This window comes from Rutilus rutilus (assembly GCF_951802725.1).
Source record: "Rutilus rutilus genome assembly, chromosome: 1".
Classification (NCBI taxonomy): Eukaryota; Metazoa; Chordata; class Actinopteri; order Cypriniformes; family Leuciscidae; genus Rutilus; species Rutilus rutilus.
In genome coordinates, this window is record NC_140209.1 from 14,719,035 (window position 1) to 14,737,596 (window position 18,562).

Sequence of the window (18,562 nt, forward strand, 5' to 3'; positions counted from 1 at the left end):
TATTGTTTTATATTGAGCAATTAAACATTTATTTTAAAAATGAAATTTAAATGATCAATGAAACTGAGTCCTTAAAGTAATTTATTTATTTATTAATTATTACCTAAAGTTGCATATCCCTGATCATTTTAGAACGAACCAAAATTTGACTTCAAATATTGTTAACACCAGAGACATTGTAAAGATGGACTTGCTATTTATGTTCGGGGTAACGGGGATCAGCCAATCAGCGCTTTCGTTGTGGGGTCACCGAGAGGACACTTGTTTGCGCTGACTGATAGGTTTCGTTTTACAGAAAATACATTGTCAGTAAATAGCATATTTCAAAACGCACAGAAAGAGACAAGGTTTATGGTGCTTTAATGAGGTATCTAAGGGAAACAGGATTGGTTAACTGAATAAAGTTTAATATATCATTTTTTTTTAATTATTATTAATTTACTTCACTCGGTTAACACTTCACACTCCTGTCCAGTTGGTGGCGGTAAATACACCTTTCAGCTGGTTTGGCAACCGCCATAAAACTCCAAAAGAAGAAGAAGAAGATCGTTTTGATACTATGGTTTTGAGTTAGTAGTGAGAGTGACCACGGGCAGCACATCGTATATTTCTGAAGTGCATAGTTGTCGTCTGTGTCGTTATGCATGTGTGCGTTCAGAGACATGTGAGTACCCTGGTGTAAATGTTTACATATGTGTATTTTGGTGCCTTAGGTTTTTTATGAGTGTTGTCTATTCTGGGATACTCAGTTGAAAAGCTGAATGTTAGCATAAAGTTCGCTAGCATTATGCTTATATTATTACTAGTGTCACACTATGTGTGTGTAGGCCTACTCACCTGACATTGTACAGTTATTATCGGAGTGTTTACAATGGTTGTGTAATAGAGAACACCTATTCTCAACTAGCTACAGTTACAGTCCTAGCTATCAAGTCACCATTACAAACATAAGTGGTTGTTTCACCAGTGTTTGATTAAAATTATTTAAAATTCTAAATGTTATTAATCTGCAATTTAAATGCATAGCTGTTTTTGCTAAATGTTTTACATTGAGCCTATAATGAGCCACGTGAGACATTAAATCAATACTAATAAATATGAATAGTGTTTTTCTCTGGGAACAATAGTGCTTTGTGGTGATCTTTATCTGATCATTTTCAGTTTCTGCACATATAAAATGTTATTATTTTAATGACTACTTTGAGAAAACCACTTTTATGATCCCAGACTAAGGTTACAATTTAAATTTCTGGATTGTGTTGAAATAAAGTTTTTAAAGAGTAATATAAAGTGAAGTGTTTATTTCAAAGTGATTTTTTTTTTTTTTTTTTTTCAGATTACATGATTTGTCAATTGTCAGTGTATTTTACAGTTCTTTAAAGTAGGTAATGCAGAACTCTCTTAGTGTTCATGTTGTAACTGTCGGTGTTGCGAGAGGCAACACTCTTGAAAGTGTCAAACTAACACATTCTAATCATATAACACACTAATAAATGAACATATGAACAGCAGATATATTAAACATTTGAACAAAATATGAAATATCAAAATAAAAAATAAATTAGAGCAATGACATTCAAGGTAAAAAAATATATAAATTTAGCAGCATTATCTTATTTATCATAAGAAACATAAGAGCTTTATCTTGATTCTGAACTTTGAATAAAAATATGAACAGCGATTATATTAAACAATGTTTAATATTGGTAACATATGATAAGCCTCATTGGTGATATATTTGACATGTGGGGAGAGAGTTGTGGAAGGCCTATACTTCATGTTAAACATAGGCTAAATATATAGCAGCAAAGACAACGTCAGCAGTGTTGACGGCAAAATAGGCTACAGAATAATTCGTTCTGTATTGAGAGGTGCAATATTTGAAAATCATATTGTATTTTATATTGTATTTGTCAAAACTTTCAAACATCAAAATGTCATTGATTAATATGTATTTGTGTCAAAATGACATAGAAACATCTTTTCCTATTCTATTTTGCCTGGAAACGCTTCCAACACGCTTGCGTGTCATGTGAAAAATAGGCGTCGGTTCTATTTATGGCATGCACGCGCTTTCCGCGCGTCTCGAGCTGCGCCCAGACGCGTGTGTCACGCAGGCAGTTAACATAGGAGCCGAAATAAAAACGGACACGCAGCCAGTGTGTCGGCCTTACAAATCTGGAACGTGGTCATTGTTAGAAGTATCGATACTAATAAATTAAGGAATCGTGACGTTTGAAGTATCGGTGCACCGTGCAGAGCAAGGTAGGCAACGTACTTCCATATGTCACTCCTCGCGTCATCTTTTTCTACGAGTCGTGGACAGGCGGGAAGGAAGTTGACCGGAAGTTGAAGCCAGCCGCGTGCCACCATCTTGTAGCAGAACTTCACCTGCAGTTAGCATCCCATTGACTCCAATCATTTTTGCGTCACTTTGACAGCGAATAACTTTACATCTGAGGCGTTTGAAGACTCCATTTGTCCATTATTTATTTCTAAAGAAACACGACAATGTATAAAATGCTCCATTACCTTGTAGCTTATGTTATGGCCCCGTAGAAGCAGTTTTTGTAAAAGTAGGCTAACGATTGCATCATAACCACGCGACTCTCTGTCGCACAGTAGAGAGATTACCGTATGGACGGGAGGAGAAGCTCGCGGGCAATCGGGGGGACGTGGAGGCAAATTGACAATATAATTAATCAGAATACCTAGCAAAAGTTGCTCCTGCTGCAAGCTCATGGACAGCTCCTACTCACACTCTCCGTCTCTGCAAGATTCGGAAGGGAATGATTCAGATTTCTCTTGGCACAGCTACTAGAAGACAGACGGGATGCTCACGTGGTCCGTGTAACGCTTTGCTCGGTTTGAGTCTGCGCGTCAGAAACGGAAGTGCTAAAAATCGCTAAAAATGGGCTTCACTTGTCTCAATTGAGTTCCAATGGGGTCGCTGTGTCCATTTCTTTTACTGTCTATGGTCGTGGACCACTTGTGCTTGCACATGCAGCCAACTTGCTGTAGTGTTTTGTCACATGACACTAACAGCGGCATTTTCTTTGCTGCGTGTGTCAGGAAAAAAACACAGACGTCCATAGGGAGGCGTTTTTTTTTTTTTTTAAGTATCGATACTGATAAATTTAGGTATCGTGACATTTTAATTTCCGAGTATCGCGATACTTTTGAAGTATCGGTACATTGTGCAACACTACTGTGTAGTGATTAATGTAGTTATTATATGATCAAATAGGGGTGTGCGATATGACGATTTTTGATCGTGGACGATTAAAATGTCTCCACGATCTGCTTTTGAAGAAATATCGTAGAATCGTGCATTAGCCTATATCTGTTCTGGCGCCTCTGTCCCAACATACTGAACAACGCGACGTATATTCACATAAAATGTTGACGCAGCGGAACGGGAGACTGCAGTTCACAAAAGTTCATAATTTGCATGTGCTTTAATGCCTTGTCGGTTAAACATTTAATTCGTGTGCTGATGCGCTGTTCTAACTTGTGCGTTCCTCAGCGCGTACATGTGAAGCTCAAATGCACTAAAAGCCTGTCTACCAGCGCCTGGATACTGGACTAAGTTATCTTTCGAGTCTTATTGTGCTTATACTGTTAAATACACACAAGGTTTACATAAACAAAGTCGGTTATGTCTAAAGTGAAAGCAAACTTGAGAAAATTGAGAGAAAATCTGCTTGTCAAATGCGTGTATATTAGACGCGTCGCGCGCAACTCTTAAAGAGACAGTAGTAGGCTAATAGTAAACACGCTGCCGCTTGTCTTTAAAGGGATAGTTCACCCATAAATAAAAAATATCTCATCATTTACGCACTCTAATGTTGTTTTAAACCTGTATTCATTTCCTTCTAATATTTTCTAATATTTTTCTAATATCAATATTTTGAAGAATGTGGCTATCCAAACAGTAGCTGGTCCTCATTGACTTCCATGGAAGAAAAATATACTATGGTAGTCACTGGGGTTCATCAACTGTTTGGTTACCCACATTCTTCAAAAATAACTTTTATTTTCAACAGAACAAAGAAACTAATTCGAGTTTAAAACAACTTGAGAGAGTAAATTATGATAATTTGAATTTTTTGGAGAACTATCCCTTTAATGTCAATAAAACAAAATGCAAAGAGAAAATCACTCACTGCTCTTGACTGATAATTTTAATAGTAGCTTTACATTTATTTTACATTTATTCATTTTAGCTGACGCTTTTATCCAAAGCGACTTACAATTGCTATATATGTCAGAGGTCGCACGCCTCTGGAGCAACTAGGGGTTAAGTGTCCTGCTCAGGGACACATTGGTGTCTCACAGTGGATTCGAACCCGGGTCTCTCACACCAAAGGCATGTGTCTAAAATTTTGCTGTACAATTTCTGAATCTGTTAGACTGTTTTGACCTCACTCAGCATGTTGATTTCCCTACCCACTCTACCCACTCAAAAAGCCATATATTAGACCTTGTCTGCATCGCCGGCATCATGCCAAATAAGGTGTGTCCTAAAGATCTTTCTGTTCTGACCATAGAGCCATTATGTTCAATCTTGCTGTTCCTGAGCCTCTCCATCGCCAACGTGACTCTCGCTCCATCACATATAGGAACACTAAGAATATTACTACAGCTGCTCTGTTAGACACTCTAAATTCGAAATCCATCATGGAGCCAATGGATATTTGTATTGACAACTTAGTCCTGCTGTATAACACACATCTTACTGACTCTTTTAATCTTCTTGCACCCCTGAGGACACGCCTAGTCTCCTTCACTCACTCTGCCCCATGGTTCACACCTGAGCTTTGTAAAATGAAGGCGGCTGGACGTCAGCTAGAGCGACTTAGTCGGAAGACTGGCCTAACCGTCCATGCCCTGGCATACAGTGATCATGTCTCCACTTACAAAGAGTCTCTCAACCAGGCTAAGACCATGTATTACACCACCATCATTGACAGAGGTTATAAAAATCCGAGAGCCCTCTTCTCCACTATTAATAAGTTAACCCAAACTTACCCCATCCACTAAACTCAGTTGTGAATTCCTTGAATTCTTCCATTGGAAAATTAGCTTGATTTATAAACAGCTTCAGACAAACCAAACCACTCAAGATGATGCCCCCCCCCCCCCTCCCCTCCCCATGTGCAACACTTATAGTTCCTTTTCTGCCTTTTCACCTGTTGATGAACATGATGTCTTCGACCTTGTCAGTAAGTCTAGGCCTACCACTTGCCTCCTTGACCCTATGCCCACCACACTGGTTAAGGTTAGCCTATCTGCCCTCTGTCCCCTCTTGGTCCATATAATAAACTCTTCCCTCGCCCTGGGCTATGTTCCTCTGTCTCTTAAAACAGCAGCTATCACTCCTGTTTTGAAAAAGCTTAGGGCAGCTACAGAGGATTATAAGAACTATCGGCCCATCGTTCATTGCAAAGCTACTTGAACGTACAGTATCCAAACAGCTCCAAGAGTATCTAAATTGTCATGGCTTTTGGGAAAAGTTTCAGTCTGGTTTTAGGGCCATGCACAGTACTGAGACTGCCCTGGTTAAGGTAGTCAATGACCTACTGTTGGTCGCTGACTCAGGCCAAGTCAGTATTCTCATTCTCCTCGATCTCACAGCTGCCTTTGACACTGTTTGCCACAACCACTTACTTTCTCGATTGGAGACCTTGCTTGGTATCACTGGTGTTCCACTGTCCTGGTTCAAATCATATTTCACTGATATACAACAGTTTGTTTCAATTGGGAATTTCAGATCTCCAAATTCACCCCTCTTACATGGTGTCCCCCAGGGTTCTGTCCTAGGTCCCCTGCTGTTCATAATTTACATCCTTCCCCTTGGCCAGATAATACAACATTATGGTCTCAATTACCATTGTTATGCAGACGACACTCAGATTTACAGTTACACTAATCCCGCTCAACATATTATCATTATCCAATCTGGTTAGCTGCTTAAATGCCATTAACAAATGGATGATTCAAAATTTTCTCAAAATTTTCTCAAAGTTAATGAAGATAAGACAGAAGCTATTCTTATTTCCACCCCTAACATTCTAAAAAAAACTTAAACATCTGCAGCTATCTATCCCTGGCTATTTCACTACAACTTCTGCTGAAGTTAGAAATCTGGGTGTAATCTTTGATCCTACTCTTTCTTTTGAGTCACATATCAAAAATATCACCAGAACATCTTTCTTCCATCTCAAAAGCATCTCCAAACTACACCCCTGTCTAGACTCATCTGCAGCAGAAACACTTATACATGCATTTATCACATCAAGGCTTGACTACTGCAATGCTCTATTTCTTGGCATCCCGGAAAAAATCTTAAATAGGCTGCAGTATGTCCACAATTCTGCTGCAAGGATGCTCACCCGCACCAGGCCCTAGGATCATATTACTCCTATCCTCCAGCAGTTGCATTGGCTTCCTGTCCACTACCGCATCCATTACAAAATCCTTCTCCTTGTTTATAAATCCCTACACAATTTGGCCCCATCCTACCTATCAGATCTCCTCACTCCATACCTGCAATCCCGCACCCTTCGCTCTAGTGATGCATGTCTCTTAACAGTTCCTTCATCTCGGCTTCGCTCCATGGGTGACAGGGCCTTTAGTGTAGCAGGTCCTAAAATGTGGAATGCCCTGCCGCTTGAGATGCGCCAAAGCACAAGTGTATCCATTTTTAAAACAAAGTTAAAAACACATCTTATTGGTTGAGCTTTCTTGTCAGCCTGCTGACTTTGCTGGCACTGTCTTCACCTCGTGCTCAGTGCACTCATGTATGTCATTTGAGGGTGTTTATACTTTTATTTATTGTTTTTTGTTTGGCATTTTATGTACCTTGTATGTAATCTATGTCCCAAGCTGACTGTACTGTCTATACTGTCAGTGAATTCCATCATGGATGTAGCTTCATTGTTTTTAGTTTTTTTCTATTTCTTTGTTCTTTACTGTACCAATTTGTACAGAGTCCTTGGGTACCTTGAAAGGCGCTTTTCTAAATAAAATGTATTATTATTATTATTATTATTAAAGAGGTTGGTGTTTATTCTTCATTCATTCATGATGCTGAAGAACATTCATGTTAGAAACATTCAAGCACTTCATCACTTTTAGATAAACAGTTCAACTATGAAATGGTACAGCATGTTTTTTGTTTGTTTTCAACAAATGTTCAGTAAAGGGAGGTTTGAGAAATTTTTATATTGATTATCAACATCAGATCAATCTAATAATATTTTAACTGATAAATAATCAATTTATAAAAAGGCATCAAATTATCATAATATTTTATAATGGTTGTCTACTTCCTACCATTACATCAGGGCTCACTTTCATGTCCTTTCAATTTATATTTCTTTCAATGAATTATTTTGATGTACTGAATTTTATTTAATACATTTTTCTTTCATTTCAGACCTGATGGAAGTGAAGGAGGAGAGTGAAGAACTGAGTGAAGTGAAGGAGGAGAGAGAAGAACTGAGTGAAGTGAAGGAGGAGAGTGAAGAACTGAGTGAAGTGAAGGAGGAGAGAGAAGAACTGAGTGAAGTGAAGGAGGAGAGTGAAGAACTGAGTGAAGTGAAGGAGGAGAGTGAAGAACTGAGTGAAGTGAAGGAGGAGAGTGAAGAACTTAGTGAAGTGAAGGAGGAACATCATGTCAAACCTGGAGAAAAACCTTTGAGTCGCTCAAAGACTAAAAAGACATTTTTAAAGACAAGAAGAGCCAAGAAATCTTTCACCTGCACTCAGTGTGGAAAGAGTTTATCAAGCAAAGATGGTCTTGAGCGCCACATGAGAGTTCATACTGGAGAGAAGCCATTCTCATGTGATCAGTGTGGAAAGAGTTCCTCAAACACATATAATCTTGCGCGTCACATGAGGATCCACACTGGAGAGAAGTCGTTCTCGTGTGATCAATGCGGCAAAACATTTCTCAGTGTATCAGCCCTGAAGACACACCTCAGAGTTCATACGAAGGAGAAGCCGCATTCATGTTCTGTGTGTGGAAAGAGTTTTTCACTGCTGGATAGTTTACATAGACATGAGAACATTCATACTGGTGTGAGAGAGTACAAGTGCTTTGAGTGTGAGAAGACTTTTACTACAGCGAAGTGTTTAAAACGGCACAAGAGAATTCACACTGGAGAAAAACCTTACAAGTGTTCACACTGTGACAAGAGATTCAGTCAGTCAGGACATCTGAAAACACATGAGATGATCCACACTGGAGAGAAGCCGCACACATGTGATCAATGTGGAGAGAGTTTTGCTTTTAAAAGTCACCTGAAGCTACACATGAGGATCCACACTGGAGAGAAACCATTTAAGTGTGATAAATGTGGGAAAGATTTCAGTCAATCTTCATCCCTTAAAGGACACATGAGGATCCACACCGGAGTTAAGCCGTTTACATGTGATCAATGCGGCAAAACATTTATCTGTGCATCACACCTGAAGTCACACCTGATAGTTCATACGAAGGAGAAGCCGCATTCATGTTCTGTGTGTGGAAAGAGTTTTTCACGGCTGCCATATTTACTTAAACATGAGAAAATTCATACTGGTGTGAGAGAGTATGTGTGCTTTGAGTGTGAGAAGACTTTTACTGCAGCGGAGCATTTAAAACGGCACCAGAGAATTCACACTGGAGAAAAACCTTACAAGTGTTCACACTGTGACAAGAGATTCAGTCACTCATCATCTCTGAAAACACATAAGAGGATCCACACTGGAGAAAAACCTTACAAGTGTTCACACTGTGACAAGAGATTCAGTCACTCATCATCTCTGAAAACACATGAGAGGATCCACATCAGAGAGAAGCCACACACGTGTGATCAGTGTGGAAAGAGTTTCTCTTTTAAAACTAAACTGAAGCGACACATGAAGATCCATGCAGTGGAGAAACCACACCAACACAGTCTGAAATCACAGTAAGTAGTTTATGTTCATGTGCTGAGCAACAAAGTCTCTTCTGTGTAAGTTAGACACACATCACTCTATAGCCAAATCTCTTCTCTCCACCTATAGCCGGTGTGTGGTGAGCACAGGACATTTTTTTGATTGGTTGATATCTATTAATTTGCGCTCTCTGACAGTAGGTGGCGCTCATGTAAAGCAGAAATAAAGCACTATACAGGGCTCTAGACTGCGAGTTAATGGAAATTCATTATAATCCATTATAAAGCTTGGAAGAGCCAGGACATTTTTTTTTAATATAACTCCGATAGTATTTGTCTAAAAGAAGAATGTCATACACACCTAGGATGAGTTGAGAGTGAGTAAATCATGGGCACTGACTTGGAAACAAGGAGAAACATTGTGCCTTGAACAAACAAGTTCATTAAGTTTTAAGTAATATGGCTTTTAAGCATAGAGCGGGTAGGGCTGTGACGGTGGCAGTTTTTTACCACCGCGGTAGTAATGGACCCAAATACCGGTGGTGTTGGGGGGGTTGTAAAAAAAAAAAAAAAAGATACAACACACTAAAGCTTGTAAAGCATTGAAATAAATATCAGTATACTGGTAACTTACATAATATAATAAAGTTGAATCTATTTTTTTATTTTTTTTATTTCGTTTTATTTCCACACAAAGGCGCATGATATAGCCTACCGCTCTACCCTTTGAGAGGGATGTGGGACATGTGGGACATATGTCTAATAACAAGCACAAACTGTGTTAAAAAGAATTTGACGTACAAGTAAAAATGTGACCTACAGCGTTTTTCTAGGCTAGCCTACTTTACCACAGTAAAGAATACGAAAATAATCGACCTAAAAGCGAAGAAAGGAAGAAACGTTTATAACGCATCTTTGGGTGAGACGCGAGTGGAGATATGGCAAAAGAAAAAAGAGATTCCATGCAGGGATGAGTCACGATTTTTGAATATTTGATTAGTTGATTTAATTATACAATATCTAATGTTCTAATGTCTGTTGTGCGATCGCTGCCATAACAGCTGTCACAAAGAACCGGCAAAAATAATGATTATGAACGTGTCAAATATAGCAAGGAGACATTTGAATTGTTTATTAATAAAGTGTTTTGTGTGTGTGTGTGTGTGTGTGTGTGTGTGTGTGTGTGTGTGTGTGTGTGTGTGTGTGTCAGTGTCGGGCTGCAAAGATGAAGTTGACGATGCTCACTCTTCGCAGTGAACGCGCCTAGAGAGAAATGCACACTTCATACGGAATAGAAGCATATGCTAGTCGGTTTATTTTCCGTTTTGAATTGTTTGTTTAAAAGTAGACAATTCAAGCTTTCTATAAGGAATAACTAATGGAATATTTTTAAATTCGCTGATAATCGGGTGACCAGATCGCAAACCAGAATTCAAAGCCGACAAAGCTTAAGTTTATGGGCTCACGTACAACTCTCTCATTCGTCGTGAATTAAAACTTTTCCATGGCTGCGTCGCGATATAACATTTAATTGCTAACCTATTATTTCTTTTGTAAACAAAGCTTTGTGTGTCATAATATTAATGTAAAACAGCATTCATATACAACATTTTCTTTTTAGGCGATCAACCGCCGGTACTACTCAGCCACCGCGGTGGCGCTTTACAACCGCGGTGGTGCGGTTGTCAAGTTTACCGGCACAGCCCTAAGAGCAGGCAGCAGGGTCAGACGTGGGCCAGCGCATTCCTGCTCTTGGAGAAAAACTCCGGGCAGTGAGCGTTTTCTTGAGACAGACAAAGCAAACAGGTCTATTTTCTGCTCTGCCGAATGTCTCCCACAGCAGTTGGACTGTCTGCGGGTGTAGAGACCACCTTCACACTCGAGGAAATACCCAGGCTTACATCTGACTGGTACCAGTCGGTCACTCTCCAAGGTTTCAGTGCTGACATGCATTTCTGATCGACCTGAGGCGAAAAAGGCCGGAAGGCCATGCCTGGCGCTGTACTCGCGCTTTTAGCCAGAACTGCAGCGGGCACATGCGAAGCAGACCCAGCTGAAGAACTGCTGATGCTGAGGCCATGAGACCCAGCATCCTTTGAAACTTTTTGAGCGGGACTATAGCGCCGCGGCGGAAGGTTTCCGTCATGAGTTGAATAACCAGTCCGGGACCCAGATTCTCGAGATGCTCGAGTAAAATGGTCCTGTGTTCAGTGTTGTGGGTAAGTGTTGTTAGAGTACTCTAATTACCTTTTTCGTGAAATGTGTAACTTAACGCGTTAGTTTTGTGCGTTAAGTAATCAGTAACTTCGTTATTTTAAAAAAAAAGTAATCCGTTATTTTAAGGAAAGGAAAATCCCGACTGCAGCCTGCTTTTTGTCAGACAGTAGGCCTAGGTCTACTGTGCCACATGCGGATGTATCAGCGGAGCCGAACTTTTATGAATAGATAACGCTGTAACGTAACTGATTACTTTTAATTGATGGTAACGTTGTAACCTAATTAACTACTTTCCAAAGTAACTATACCCAACACTGCCTGTGTTCTATGAGCTCTGAGTGTGACTGAGCTAGAACCAGCCAATCGTCTAAGTAGTTCAAAATTCGTATTCCCAGAAGTTTCAGGGGAGGGAGGGCTGCGTCCATGCACATCGTGAAGGCGAATCTCGAAGGCGACTCTCAAAAATCGCCTGTGACGTGACGCTATTTGTATTTGGAAATGCGCGTCCTTCAGATGTATTGACACAAACCAGTCCCCTTGGCGAATTTGCGAGAGGATTTTCTTGGTCGTGAGCATTCTGAACCGGCATTTTGAAAGCGCTTTGTTCAGCTGTCTTAGATCTAGAATGGGTCTGAGACCCCCGTCTTTTTTCGGTACCAGAAAAAATCTGCTATATAGCCCCCCTTCGCTCTGAGCTTGAGATAAAGACTCTATGGCCCCTTTGCTCAACAGTTTTGCAATATTGGCACGAAGTAGATGTGCTAATTCCTTTTCTACCGTGGTTTCAATTCGCGCCGCACAGCGGCGGGGGCGTCAAGCGAACTGTAGCGAATAGCCTCTTTCTATAATGTTCAGCACCCATTCTGATACCCCAGGAAGCTTTGCCCACGCATTTGCATGAATAGCTAGGGGTTGAATGCGATCTGGGCTTCGGTATGCTGTAACATAGACACTGCACTTGCAGCGTTCGAGGCGAGGGGGGCGCTGATAACAGCAGGCAGCTCGCCCGCGCTCAACTCTCTCACGGCGGGTAGCTGAGAGATGGCGAGCGCTTGTGGCCCGTGGGATTTGTCATGTCTGTGAGTGAATGTGGGCGCGGGACAGCGAGCACATTTGCACTGAAAACACCGTCGGCCTGAGCTGACTGTATGTGTGTTGGTTTCATTTTTATGGAAACTGAGAGACATGCAGTGTGTAGTGTTTGTGGGCACTGGGATGTGGGCACGTTCACTACATTTAGAGCGCAACCGACATGAGTCGATGTTTTGTTTTAGTTTTTTGTGAGCGAGCCCTGTGGGGCGGGCTGTGTCTGTGTGTAGGAATGTGCACTGGGCAGTGGGCATTTTACTACACTCAAAACACCATCGGCCGTGGCCGGAGTAGCAGAAAATACATGGGATTTTCTTTTTTACATGGGATTTTACTTCATGGGATTTATCTGGGTCGCCGTAAAAACAGCGTTTGTGTGCAGGCAAGCAGGCTGTGTTACCGACTTGTTTACTGCAGAATACACTGGAACAGTCGCATTTACTGGAACTCAACGAGCGAGACGTTTTGGTGGAAGCGGGACTTGAACACCCTCGTTTCCCTAGACTGGCTAGGAAGATTTGAGTTGCCATAGAAATAGTGTTTGGGTGCAGGCGAGCAGGTTGTACAATGTGCTCGTTGGCTGCAAAATACACATCTGCAGTCGCCTTTTAAGGGAACTGACAGAACGAAAGCATCGACGGCATAATTTCATCTGCTGGCAGACCTGGGATTCGAACACGGGTCTCTCGTGCGAAAGCCTAAGATTCCGCCACTGAGCCACAGGGGGGGAACACATAAGTTTTCAGTTTGCGCGAGCATATAAGAGAGCGTCAACATGCCTTGTGAACCGGCGAGCTTTTGCGAGGTTCCGGGACCCGCTGAGTACGGTGCTTACGGCGTGGCACCACAGCGGGCGGAGGTGCAGTCTCGACGAAAGAAGCCAGGCGAATCCTCAGAGTCGGCACGGACATCAGCTCACAGTGTGGGCAGCCGCCGTCGGCGAGGGCGAGAGCTGCATGTTTCTCACCCAGGCAGGAAACGCGATGACATGGCGGTCCCCGTCGCTGAGTGGGGCTCGGCACGAGCCACAGGAAGGGGCATCTTGAAAAAGACACCCGGCTCTTTTAGTGCAATGAGAGCGTGTGTCGCGGCGGCACACACACAAACACAACAGAGGAGAAAAGGAAATAACGCCGGATAGCGCAGCAGGAACGGCGACTGAAGGCGGTGCGGCCAGCGGCTTCAGATGCAGTGGCTCGTCCCGCTGAAAAGACTTTTTCTGACGTCGCGGCTTCTTTCTCTAAGAGGATCCAGCGCTGCGTGAGCTCAGCTGAAGAGATAAAAAATCAGCTAGCTAGCCCCTCGAAGCTAAATTTATAGCCCAAGGCCATGTCCATTTTGGTGGGACGTGACGTAGTGGGCGTGAAGCGCCCCCATTGGAGCTGACGTCACGATAGGGCCCTATCGATAGGCTGCTGCAGTTGCCGCAGGGCAGCCAATAGGCGCGCGAGTCGTCTCGCCTGTGTCTGCATGCTGACGCAACGCGTTTTACATTATTTCAAAAATTAAGGATAATTTTTTGGCTTCAGTATCTCGCGGAAAAGATATTTTCCCCTAGCGTAAGACTTACGCAGTACGAGAGAACCTCTCGTAAGAGAACTTGGCTTGTGTTGTTTCAGCACTAGGTGATTTATGTTAGTTTTGTTTGTTGTGGCTTCGACAAAACCTGATAATCTTAAGTTACATGATCAAGGTCACTATATTTTTCAACATGTGATTAGCCTTAGTACTTAGTTCAGAGTCTGACATATTGATTATTCCTCTCTCATCATGATTGTAAAAAATTAAACTTGATTGTTTTCAGCAGAACTGCCAGAAAGCATCTGGAAGGAGAGGACGGAGAGAACGCCAGTGATCCAGAAGCTGCAGAATGAAACATCAAGATACTGAAGAACAAAGAGGTTGGTGTTTATTCTTGATTCCTCATTCATTCTTCATGATGAAGAACATGCTGATGCTCACCAGATTTACATTGTTTCATGACAAAACTAGTTATTTATAACACAAATCATCTTCATGATATTAAAATAGATCATAATCGTGCACAGCAGTTGTCCACCAGATTTGATGAGATTAAAATGGCTGTTGAACTCACCAGTGATCTTGATTCAATCAGTGATGAGCTTCAATTTTCATTTCATGTTTGTCTCTCATTTGAAATCTCATTTGATTTAATGTTTCTTTTAGACCTGATGGACGTGAACGGGAAAGGAAAAACAGAAGCCTTAAAAACTCTTCACATTTAAATGAAGTCTGAAGATTCTCAAGAGGATCCACAGCGGAGAGAAACTTTACACATGTGATCAATGCGGGAAGAGTTTCACTCGGGCCTTTGTTCTGAAATCACTTCTGCCTTCTCATTCAGAAGAAGAGCACCAGAAAAATTACACTGGAAAAAGCCTTTCATGTTTAGGAGCTAAAGGCTGTAACACTTTCAACAGAGACATGAATCTGATATTAATTGTAACTCGTTCATTGTTTGAGATCTGTCTCAGTTTAAATTTTTATGATTTTTTGTACTTCATGTTATGATTGATTAAACTCATTATAATTTTATCAACAGCTTGTTGTTATTGTCCAATTTTATTGTCTGCTGATTCTTCTTGCTTCAGGAATAAATCTATAATTTTCAGTTCTGAAAGCCAAGTATTACGTTTGCTTCTGGGGCTTCCCAGCAAACACAGAACGTTCCCCTAACGTAAAAACGTTCCCCGAACATAAAACATGCAGATGTTTTTGTATAATGAACTAGAGCTCTGAAACTAGTTTATGCAGCATTTAATAAAATTTAGCAATTAGTTAAATCCAAGCGCATTACATTGTGAATGTGAAAAGCACAGAAATCATAAATTCTTGGGTTTGTTTATATCTTCATTTACTGCTCCTCTTCTCTGCACACGCTTCTCCAACATGTGTTGTTGTACACAGTGCAGTGTTTCCGGGATCTACTTCAGAACGCTGCCTCGTTATTGGCCAGTTCTGCGTCAGGATCACACACATATTTATATTCTGACGTAGAACAACTTAAACAGCGTAGGAAGAAAGAGAAGAAATTGATAAATAAAGTTGTTATTTTTGTTTTGTTTTGTTTAGTTTTTGCGCACACAAAAATATTATAGTTGCTTCATATTCACAGTCTGTAAGTTTTGCCTCTTTGTTGCCATCTCTGTTTGAAATCTGCTATTGCATTTATTTGTGGAATTATCTTTACGTGCATCAACACGGATGAATAATGTCTTGAGGTGTATGTGTGGGCTGTCAGCCAATGCACCAGTGTGGATATTCACTGTACTTCAGAAATACAGATACGACCTCCTGGAATTATTTCCAAAATAAGAAGGAAAATGTCATCTGAACAGGTAAGTAACATGTCAGCCACTTTTGTTCTGATCAACTGATGATTAAATCTTACAATCACAAAGTTAGATAACGTCAAACCGTGTAAATTGTTGTTATTTTTTGTTCTCAAATTGTTAATGTTATCAACACTACGTGACTATGTGTATTTAAGGCTATAAATGATCCGCCACCTGCAGCAACCTCACACGCAAAATAGCCTACTAGCCGAGACACCTTCTTTATGAATTCAGATGTGATGTAATGACGCAGAGATGAACCGCGGCTAGCTCGTATTTTCCGTGGAAACCTAACGTTACCAGTACCACTCAAATTAGAGCATATTAAAAGCTCACGCTGTGAATCAGGCTACGGTGAGGAGATGAAAATGTTGTAGGGGTGGGTCTAAAAGACAATTTTCACCTGAGATTCAGACCCAGACAGCAACCTCTAGTGCTACCAGATGTGGGCCGTGTCAAATAAGTCTCTTACAACGACTTTGTTGCTAAGAACTTATTTATTTAACAGCTTGCAACAGACACAGTCTTAACAGACACCGTCTCAATACTACTGGATTCAAGTCCCACCCCCTCTTACTCTCAACTTATCCTATTACCAGGCTAGGTTGTCAATCAACATATGTAAATATCTATTCTCTATGACAGGCCGGATCACTCACTCACACACTCAATCACTCACTCACTTACTCACTCATTTTTAATGACACCTTTTCAGTGTTTTAAAGGATGCGGAGTGGGTGGGCCGTGTCAGTAGCGTGATACTGCGAGCACAGAGACAAACCTCGGTTGGTATGAGGGTTGCCTTGAGCCAGGCTGAGGAAGCTGTAAATTTCATTGCGACACAAAGAGTAGTTTGCTTACCACCAATGTTTTAAATGTAATAACTTGTTGGACTTTTTTTCATACATATTGCACCAGTACTACCAGACAATCAGGCCCCACAGTGTTCAGGAAGAGAAAGGCTGCAACCGTTTTTTTCTTTCTTGTTCTGGTGATGCGGTCCACAGTGTCTCTCAGTACATGAACCACCTCCATTCGATGTGCATACCTACACAGATACATGTGCACATATCTGAGTGTATACACTCAGTTACATCTTGTCAGTCACAGTCATTTCATGATTAACATTTCCTTTTAAATTTTATTTCAGCAGGTATAAACTGGGCATGTCAACCAGCCAGGGTGTGCGTAGGGTGGTTGGGGTGGACGCCAAACTTTTATCAGCACACCAACAGGACTTAATAAATTGTGCAAATCTGTTACCCGGTATCCTAAAAGTTTGGACGGGGTGGTGGATTTTGTTCCCTTCCCGAAACCTAAAACCCAAGGGGAGAAAGGCCGGGCGTCATCTTCATTTATATAGCGTTTTTAACAATGTAGATTGTTCCAAAGCAGCTTTACATTGATAATAGGAAATTAAAAGTAAAGTGTTTTGGCTTTATAGCAGCTCTAGAATAAAGTTATTGTCCAGCTCGTGGATCAAGCAGTGTGATTAAAGGCAAGACGGAGGCTCACTGACATAACTTAACGTTACTTAAAAATATATTTAAGCATTTTGTTAATCGACGGCTAAACTAGTACCCCAATCCGATTGCGACTCTCCCGGTGTTAGTTCTAGTATAAGTAAAAGGTAGTTAGTAAAAGGAGGGAACATCAGGGGGCTTGCCGGAGATCTCCAAGGAAAAGGTTGGTATGCAAACTTAATCAGTTCATAACAGTAACGTTAGTCACTTATGTGACCCACGACGTGTGAGCTGTAAGTTAGCCTGGCACACTAAAAATATAAGCGGGAGAATGTTATCATTGCAAAGTGGTCAGGCTAATGTCTTGTGTTTATTCCACAATACTTATGGATAAGCTGTTTGATTTATAAATATTAGATTTTCAAATTTCACTCACCCTGCTGTGCATGCACATAGCTGTTCCTCAATTTGTGTGTTTCCCATTTGAATGGTCAGCGTATGAGGCGCTGCTGCTTGCGCTGGGACCTAACGATCTAGGCTTTAGCTTCAATTTTGATGAAATTATTCTCTAATCGTTTGCATATTATGTCGTGGATATATCCCTCGAATGCATACTGCAGTCCCTTTTGTCTTGCTCTGGTGGCAAGGCACCGGGGGTGGATGAGATCCGCCCTGAGTACCTCAAGTCTCTGGATGTTGTGGGGCTGTCTTGGCTGACACGCCTCTGCAACATCGCGTGGCGGTCGGGGACAGTACCTTTGGACTGGCAGACCGGGGTGGTGGTCCCTCTTTTCAAGAAGGGGGATCGGAGGGTGTGCTCCAACTATAGGGGGATCACACTTCTCAGCCTCCCTGGGAAAGTCTATGCCAGGGTACTGGAGAGGAGAATCCGGCCGATAGTAGAACCTCGGATTCAGGAGGAACAGTGTGGTTTTCGTCCCGGTCGTGGAACACTGGACCAGCTCTATACCCTCTACAGGGTGCTGGAGGGCGCATGGGAGTTTGCCCAACCAATCCACATGTGCTTTGTGGATTTGGAGAAGGCATTCGACTGTGTCCCTCGCGGCGGCCTGTGGAGGGTGCTCCGGGAGTATGGGGTCCGGGGCCCTTTGCTAAGGGCTATCCGGTCCCTGTACGACCAGAGCAGGAGCTTGGTTCGTATTGCCAGCAGTAAGTCAGACTTGTTCCCGGTGCGTGTTGGACTCCGGCAGGGATGCCCTTTGTCGCCGGTTCTGTTCATAATTTTTATGGACAGAATTTCTAGGCGCAGCCAGGGGCCGGAGGGGGTCAGGTTTGGGGACCACACGATTTCATCTCTGCTCTTTGCGGATGATGTTGTCGTGTTGGCCTCATCAAGCCAGGACCTCCAGCATGCAATGGGACGGTTTGCAGCAGAGTGTGAAGCGGCTGGGATGAAGATCAGCACCTCCAAATCCGAGGCCATGGTTCTCAGTCGGAAAAGGGTGGTTTGCCCGCTTCAGGTTGGTGGAGAGCTCCTGCCTCAAGTGGAGGA

At 41.9% G+C, this 18,562-nt stretch overlaps 1 protein-coding gene across 4 annotated transcripts; it reads left to right on the forward strand.

The window, feature by feature from the left end:
- The first annotated feature begins 535 nt into the window (after positions 1–535).
- Positions 536–14,792, forward strand: LOC311291082 (uncharacterized protein). 4 transcript variants are annotated; one of them, XR_014627509.1, is made up of 5 exons: positions 536–664; positions 7,442–8,957; positions 10,546–11,143; positions 14,035–14,131; positions 14,418–14,792. XR_014627509.1 is itself a non-coding variant. In XM_084409952.1 (4 exons), exons 2-3 carry the CDS (start codon positions 7,447–7,449, stop codon positions 14,102–14,104), a joined length of 1,581 nt encoding a protein of 526 aa, XP_084266078.1. In that variant the 5' UTR covers positions 536–664; positions 7,442–7,446; the 3' UTR covers positions 14,105–14,131; positions 14,418–14,792. The 4 variants fall into 4 exon arrangements, 2 of the variants coding, with proteins under 2 accessions (XP_084266078.1, XP_084266079.1); XR_014627510.1 differs by lacking the exon at positions 14,418–14,792 and having other exon boundaries at positions 14,038–14,122; XM_084409952.1 differs by lacking the exon at positions 10,546–11,143.
- Positions 14,793–18,562: the final 3,770 nt, after the last annotated feature.

What these genes read in the sequence shown, in the direction of transcription:
- LOC311291082 (XM_084409952.1), top strand. Translation starts at nt 7,447, where the DNA reads ATGGAAGTGAAGGAGGAGAGTGAAGAACTGAGTGAAGTGAAGGAGGAG. An exon ending in CAACACAGTCTGAAATCACA is followed by an intron (nt 8,958 to 14,034) that starts GTAAGTAGTTTA and finishes GATTGTTTTCAG; the next exon opens with CAGAACTGCCAGAAAGCATC.